Source organism: Rhinopithecus roxellana, chromosome 3, assembly GCF_007565055.1.
Source record: "Rhinopithecus roxellana isolate Shanxi Qingling chromosome 3, ASM756505v1, whole genome shotgun sequence".
NCBI classification, from domain to species: Eukaryota; Metazoa; Chordata; class Mammalia; order Primates; family Cercopithecidae; genus Rhinopithecus; species Rhinopithecus roxellana.
The window spans coordinates 162,904,237-162,912,150 of NC_044551.1; the positions used below are offsets into that span (position 1 = coordinate 162,904,237).

General features: G+C 45.3%; 1 protein-coding gene across 4 annotated transcripts in view; it reads left to right on the top strand.

Moving 5' to 3' along the window:
* Positions 1-6,671, top strand: part of SH3RF2 (SH3 domain containing ring finger 2) — a 125,715-nt gene extending 119,044 nt beyond the window's left edge. For 3 of the 4 annotated variants that reach the window (XM_030927731.1, XM_010370622.2, XM_030927732.1), the window contains exons 9-10: positions 3,241-3,599; positions 5,803-6,671. In XM_030927731.1, coding sequence (XP_030783591.1) covers positions 3,241-3,599; positions 5,803-6,078 — 635 coding nt within the window. In that variant the 3' untranslated portion in view covers positions 6,079-6,671. The remainder of the gene's footprint in view (positions 1-3,240; positions 3,600-5,802) is intronic. The other variant, XM_010370623.2, reaches the window with a different exon arrangement.
* Positions 6,672-7,914: the final 1,243 nt, after the last annotated feature.

The window sequence follows — 7,914 nt, forward strand, 5'->3', positions numbered from 1 at the left end:
AGAGGCTGCCACAAGAGAAACAGAAGGATGGGGTGGGTGGGCAGGGCATGGGAGTTGGAAATGAGGATTAAGGAGGCAGTGATCAGAGCCCCTGATTCCCACTGTTATTTAAGTAATGAATGCATAGAACTTTTTAAAAAAGGTTTACAGTATACAAACTGTACAAAAGCAAATCTCCCTCATATCCTTAACCCTGAGTCTCAAGTTCTCTTCCTTAGATAGATAGGAAACACACATACCTGTTAACAATATTCACTGCATTATTCTGCACCTTGCTTTATTTTTACCATCATAACATCCACGTTACACACATGGCAATACATATCGATTCTCAAGACCCATGCTTTTGTCTCTTCACATAGTGAACTTCTCCATAAGATTTCCTTTTCAGGCGTTGTAAAAAGTGTTTGAAACCCAATTCTTCTACAAAACATCAAGATTTTATTTTCTTATATTCTGTAGAAGAAAACAAGCCAAGCCCAGTAAATATGATTTGTTCTGTGTTCCTTGAATTAAACTAAGCTCTCTAATCTCTCTTGTGATCTTAAAAGATGAATTAACATGAAAACGCAGTATGATTGGTCAAGGCAGAAGAGTAACGTGTGGGACAATATGCCCCTTTTTAAGGAAAGATCTCCCCTTAAAAAGAAAGCACATATCTTAGCTTCACTGGCCAGTGCCTTCATCTGACAGCCTGTTTGACCACCAGTCCCACAATTCTGGGCACTTCACTCCACTCAACCATGCCTCCCTCCATCACCTTCCTGTACCTCCCTCCACCTCTCCCCACAACACACACACACAATAAGTAATCCCACCACAACAGTCTTGGGAAAATGACTAACTTCTTCCGCCTTCAGTTCACTCTTCTGTAAATGGGAAATAAAAATTCCTACCTCATCAGGGTTAACTTAACAAAACAACCCATATATGGCTGATAGCACAGTGCCTGGCACATAGTAATCTGTCAGGAAACTTTAGTTTTTTATAATATTTTTTATTACTATCATTGCTACTACAATCAAGATCATCTTTGGTCCATCCAGAGCACGAACTCACTTAAGGTTGAAATGTTCATACACGGCTGAATGTGTGTGGCTCGCACCTGCAATCCTAGCACTTCGGGAGGCTGAGGTGGGAAGATCACTTGAGCTCAGGAGTTCAAGACCAGCCTGGGCAGTATAGTGAGACCTCATCTCTAAAAATATTAAAAGAACAAGCCAAGTATGGTGGCACATGCCTGTGGTCTCAGCTACTTTTGGGGCTGAGGCAGAAGGATGGCTTGAGCCGGAGAGGTTGAGACTGCAGTGAGCTACAATCTCCTCCTGCACTCCAGTCTGGGCTGTTAGTATCTACATATATTTGATTTAAAAAAAGAAGAAATGTTCACACTCAGTCTAGACCACTTAGGTATGCAGAGTTGCATCCTGAAAGCAATTGTTCACACTTTCCTTAACATACTTCCTCTCCACCTTTGCAAAATCTTGATTGGCATGGAGGCTTGACTGCTTGCATTGTATGCACATGTAATAAGAAAGCATTAAATCTCTTGGAAATTAGGAATTGACAAGATAAATAGATAAGGCATAAAGCCAATTTTTCACACATTTACAAGAGCCTAAGGACATGTCTGCCTGGTACTGCTTTGACTTCCCAGGTCCCAGAGGCTTTCTCTTTCTCTCTTTTCCCAAGGTGAGGCTGGCAAGCTATCAGTCTCTCCAGAGCAAAGAGAAATGGTAGGAGAATTGACCGCGTGAACCTCACAGGGCTGTCAGTGGAGAAATAAATGTCTAAATTGAAAGGTCACACTTGTGTAAATGGTGACTGGCTTGCTTGCAGCAGCTGAGGACACCGACTGTGTTTAGCAAGTGTCCTGCTTTTCATGTACACAACTGGCTTGATAAGAAGTCGCAATGCCAACGTGGCCTTGGCTCAGACCCTCTGTGTTGGACACAAATAACTTTGATTCAAACTCGAGTCCGTGGAGTGTCACAAAGGACTAACAACTCTGGCTGGGACAAAACCTACAGCTCTCTAAATGCTGTGGAGCCCTTATGGAGAAATGGCCCATTGTGTTTCTCAGAGGTATCTCCTCCACCTCCCCACAGAATGCAATGAACTCCAGATTCCCCAGGTCACCTACAGGACATATGTCCAAGGGACGGGGATCTCCTGCCTTCCAGAGAATTTGAGGGGAAGAAATGACCTTTTCCTGAGACAGGACCATCTCAATTTAAAAAAAAAAAAAAAGAGAAAGAGAGAAGAAGAAGAATGAGCTCAGGAAGGGACAAAATCAAGCTCTTGGACCTTGCATTTTTAGGATATGCAATCCTTTACCCAAAAATAATAAGAGCTAACAAACATGCGGCATTTATCATGTTCCAGGCACTATCCTAACACTTTGCACACCTGATAGAATGCAGTTCTCACAGCAGCCCAATGATGTACTGTTATTATCTCCAGTTTACAAATGAGAGAACGAAGGTACAGAGAGGTGACGTGACTTAACTCATCCCAGGCTCTCCAGGAGGAGGTCCGATTCCAGATGCTCTGTCATGAGACATTGCAAAGCCCATCCTCACAGCACTAACTGTGGAGTAACCTTTCCAAATTTGCCTCTATCTGCTGTTGTGCTAGCCTAACAATCACAGTTATTTCCACTCACCCTTTCTCCCTGCAGCCCCCGACAAAAAGCAACCCCCACCCGCCACATGCCTAAAGCTTCTGTTAGGATTTTCACAGCAAGTCGCTGGGCAGAGTTTTCCTCTCTCCTCCTCTTTCTCCTTTTCCTCTTTCTCATTCTTCTTGGTTGCCTCTCCTTTGTGTTTCTCAATTTCTTCTATCTTCTGTCTCTCTGTAATTTGTTTCCTATTTGGTCTGCCTGCCTCTGTGTCTGCTTCACATGGTGTGTGTGTGTGTGTGTGTGTGTGTGTGTGTGTGTGTGTGTGTGTGATCACAAGGCAAATGGAAGCAATATACCTTCTGACAGCTCCCCTATGCACATACACACACACACACACACACACCATTCAGCCGGAGAGCTATTTGCTGCCAGCATCAGCAAACAGCACTAAAAAAAGAATAAAGTCACCTTTGAAAGACTCCGAGAGAAAGTGAGTGCAGTCAGATGAGGAAAGCACTTGTCTATTCTGGGATATCAGGATGCACTGCTTACCCAGCCCCACCCAACCTACTGCCAGCCGCCCCTGCTGCTGATTTTTCTGTCCTATAATTCCTCAGATGGATCCCTGCAGAGACCCATCCAGTCCGGGATCCCCACTCTCGTGGTAGGCTCCCTCAGACGCAGCCCCACCATGGTTGTTCGGCCTCAGCAGTTCCAATTCTACCAGCCACAGGGGGTCCCCTCCTCCCCCTCGACCATGGTGGTAGACATGGGGTCCAAGCCTGCCCTCGCGGGGGAGCCCGCCCTCACGTGCATCAGCAGGGGCAGCGAGGCCCGGATCCACTCAGCAGCCAGCTCCCTCATCATGGAAGACAAGGAAATCCCCATCAAGAGTGAGCCTCTGCCAAAACCACCTGCATCTGCCCCACCATCCATCCTGGTGAAACCAGAAAACTCAAGAAATGGCATCGAAAAGGTAGGATCAGAGTGACATTGGGGGCCCGACTCTTTCGATCACCTACTATGCATAGTGTCTCAGCTCTGAGATTTTAGTGTTGGTGAACAAAGAACCAAAATTGCAACCTTGAAAGAATCCTCACATACAACACTCCTCCCCTCCAACTCCCCACCGAGCCACGGCCAACATCCCCACATCACCCACGCCCTCCCTACATGTGTTACTGATTCACCTTTCTGTTTCCTGAATATTTTGTACATCTTTTGAGGCCCAAAAGTGGCTTGAAAAAAAAGCATGACTTTGGCATTAGACGAATCTTGTTTTGAATTCCAGCTCTGCTGCTTGCTAGCTGGGTGACTTTGATCGAAATACTTCACCCTTCTGAGACACTTACTTTGCATAATCTGTAAAATGGAAGTAGAAAAAGTAGTGGCCACACAGTATTGGAGTGGAGATTAAATGAGATATGTAAAGTGCTTACATAGGTACATAGGGTTTGACACATAATTATGCATTGTATAAAAGAGGCAACTGAGGCACAGGATAATGTAAGTGACATCGAGGTGACACTGAATGATAATGACGGCAACTACCTTATTGTGACCTCCGTGGCAGAGGTCAGATCTGTTAACTTCTAGTTCAGGACTTTTCCCACTAGAAGACATAAGAGTTTTTGTAAAAGGCTTATGTTCTCAGTAATATCTGTGAAGCAGGAGGGATGGTGGCAAGAGAAGGCAGTAAGAAAGTTAAGTGATGCTTATTGCTGTCTTTTAAATTATGGAACATCACCATCATCATCACATCATCACCATCACCACCTCCATCACCACTGCCATCAGCATCATTCCACCATCATCGTCCATTCCCCTCACGACAGAAAGAGGATGTGATTCCCCCATTGGTTAATCAGTTACCGAATACTAACAAGCTGGCTGACACGGTGCTGAGTACTTCATGTGTCCCATCTATTTAATCCTGACAACAACCCTCTCAAATAGGCGTTAGTTTCATCCTCATTTTAAAATTAGAAAATGGCAGCTCAGGAAGTTAAAGAACATTACCCAAGACCACACAGTTGACACATAAGCGTGAAGTAGAATCCAGATCTGATACAAAACTCATGCTCTTACTGCTAAGCTATAAGCTCATAGGGAAAGGTGTTGGAAAAAGCATCGACAGATATAAAGGTTGGGAGTTCTTATTCCGAATTACAGAAATAATTCAGAGTTTTCTAGGCCCCAGTTGCCTATTATTCCAAGCTTTTAGATACAACTATAAGCATTTCATAAATGCCCAGACCTTGGCTAGATATGACGAGGGTCAGAAAGTATGAAGAAACTCAGATCTTAGTAGGGGACACTAGGATTGAATTACATGGAAGAAAGACATCATTCCTGAGCAGTACTACGGAACGCTTTATTAGGCCCTAAGAGAGAGACTGGCTAAAGCAAATACTGTACCTATAGGTACCCGGCAGATATATAACAGGCTAGGAGAGGTGAAAGGAAAGAGGAAGAGGGGGAATTGGCACAAACTAGAGACCTCGCATCTCATGTAAAGGGGGCACTGCTTCTCAGGTCCAGTCAGCTGTTGTCAGAATGAGGCATAGGCCCAGTGTGCCAGAGCTTTGATTTTTTTTTTTTTTACGAGACATATGAAATTCTGATTTTTATATGCAATCTCTCAATTTTTGTGTGTTGGCAAGTCGATCAAACCCTCAAACATTCTGCAGGCTAAATTCAGCCAGCAGGTGTTCAGTTTGCAAACTGTGCTCTAAGGATTTATAAGGCCATTATGGAAATCTCTAAGTGGAGTCATCAGGAGAGAAGCCTCAAAGAAAAGGAAAGCCTTGAGATTGGCCTTAATAGTACGTAGAGAGGAGAGAGGCAAGGTAAATTTCTTTTATCTTCCAGAAGGGATCATACCCTCTGGCCTCAGGCTGTTTTCATAGGCGGTGGCCTATGCTATTTCTCCCAGATAAGTCCTAATCCTTTTGTGGTTCTCAATTGAAAGCCTCTGGGAAGACTTCCCTGGCTTCTCCACTGTTAGATGCTCCTCTGCATTCTCAGCATCTTGTACTTCCTCCATCGTAGCACTTGACACTCGTGGTAGGCACAGATATTTGCAGAATGAATGCATAAATGAGGCATTTCAAGTGGGGACAAGCATAGGGAAATAGACATCTCCCACCTCACCTGTGTCCATTTCCTCTCTCTCGCAGCAAGTCAAAACCGTGAGATTTCAGAATTACAGCCCTCCTCCCACCAAATATTACACCTCCCATCCCACCTCCGGAAAGCCTGAACAGCCGGCCACCCTCAAGGCGTCCCAGCCTGAAGCAGCGTCCCTGGGCCCAGAGATGACCGTCCTATTTGCCCACCGAAGCGGCTGCCACTCCGGACAGCAGACAGACCTCCGGAGAAAGTCAGCTCTTGGCAAGGCCACAACCCTGGTGTCCACTGCCTCAGCCACGCAGACCGTGTTTCCCAGCAAATGAACCTACGGGTGGCTTTTCCTAGACCCCAAAGAGGTGAATTGCATTTAAATACAGTCTGCCTCCACTGAGGGCATCCTGCCATTCTTTGGGGACTTGAGTACACGTCCTTGTTCTTCCTATTTTGCCTTCAGGAAAGGAAAGGTGGGAGCAAGAATTCCTGCCCTGGGTGAGAGGATAGATGGCGTGGCCTTCCAAACACTCAAACATAATGGTTTGATACCTCAAGGCTCGCTTACTCAGACCAAGGAGTGAAAAATTGTCGTGCCCACCTTATGCCCCAGCATGGAGTATGTGGCCTCTTGTTGTCCCCGTGTTACTCTGTAGACTTTCTGTGGTGTCCTAAAGGGGGCTGCAGCAGGGGTGTGACAATGGTGGGATTGTTGGCATTGCTTCTCTGACCTTACAGTATCCTTAACAAGCATTAGAACAACTTCTGCCATCTTCTGGGGCCTGTACACTAGCCACTAGTAGCTGCCGTATCTTTTTCCCTCTGTAAAGTCATAATCCTGGCTGCAAAGGGAGAATTTCCGCGAGAGGTGTGAGGTGGATACTTTGAACATTCTGAGAATCCAATAAAACTAGAAGAAATCAGCTTCCTGAGTATGCTCCACTTCAGAAGGTCAGAGAGATCACTGAGTACCAAATATCAAAAGATTATCATACTTTAATCTTCTCGATCTGTTTTCCCACATATAATTCTATACGATAGATAAGCAGAAAGCATATGGCTGTGGATAGGGCCATGTATGGCATTATGGACAATTAATTCATCCTGGCTCTATAGTCTGACTTCAAGAAAACACAGCGTGCTTACAAACAATCTTATACGGGGTTGGGGTTTAGATATATAGTCTGACTTCAAGAAAGCACAACGTGGGCCGGGTGTGGTGGCTCACGCCTATAATCCTGGCACTTTGGTAGGCCAAGGTGGGCAAATCACTTGAGGTCAGGAGTTTGAGACCAGCCGGGCCAACATGATGAAACCCCGTCTCTACTAAAAATACAAAAATTAGCTGAGCATGGTGGCACACGCCTGTAATCCCAGCTACTCTGGAGGCTAAGACACGAAAATAGCTTGAACCCCGGAGGCAGAGGTTACAGTGAGCTGAGATCGCACCACTGCACTCCAGCCTGGGCGACAGAGCAAGATTCTGTCTTAAAAAAAGAAAAAAAGAAAGCAAAACATGCTTTAAAACAACCTTATATGGGGTTGGGGTTAGAATCTATATTTGGATATATATTGTTTGCATTGCAACATTCCTGACTTTCCCTGCTTTCTTCTCACTTGGGGCAGATGAGCAGTTTCACCCACAAGGCAATAACATCAGTGCGAACATGGCAGCCCCAGGTTGGGGTGGGAGTGATTCCTGGGGGAAAGCTGCTATAAAAGGGGTAGGACAAAGAAGGCTGGAGGAGAAAATGGGAGAAAGGAGGAGAAAGAGGGGGGGTAAAGAAAATATGGAGGAAAGAAAGTAGGCGTAAGAGTAAGAGTGAAAGAGGATTGAGGGAAAGCACAAAGGAAGAGGCTAAAGGAGACAAGGGGTGGGGCAACCTTACATTCTCTGACAGGGCAAGGAAAGGACAGGGTCTGCGATGAAGAATGGGGCAAAACTAGATGACCCCGCAAAGATGGGACTGACGTGCAGCAGGAGCAGCCAGTCAGAGCCTTGTAATCAGGATAGAGGAGGCATCCCAGGAAGCCAAGGCAAAGCTGTGAGACAACCCATTAAGTCTCATTAAACTTAATTGTTGTGATTTAACATTTATTGCATGCCCATCAATGTGGGCACTTTAACGCATAAATAACATTTGCTACTAAGGCTGGGTGCAAGGAGA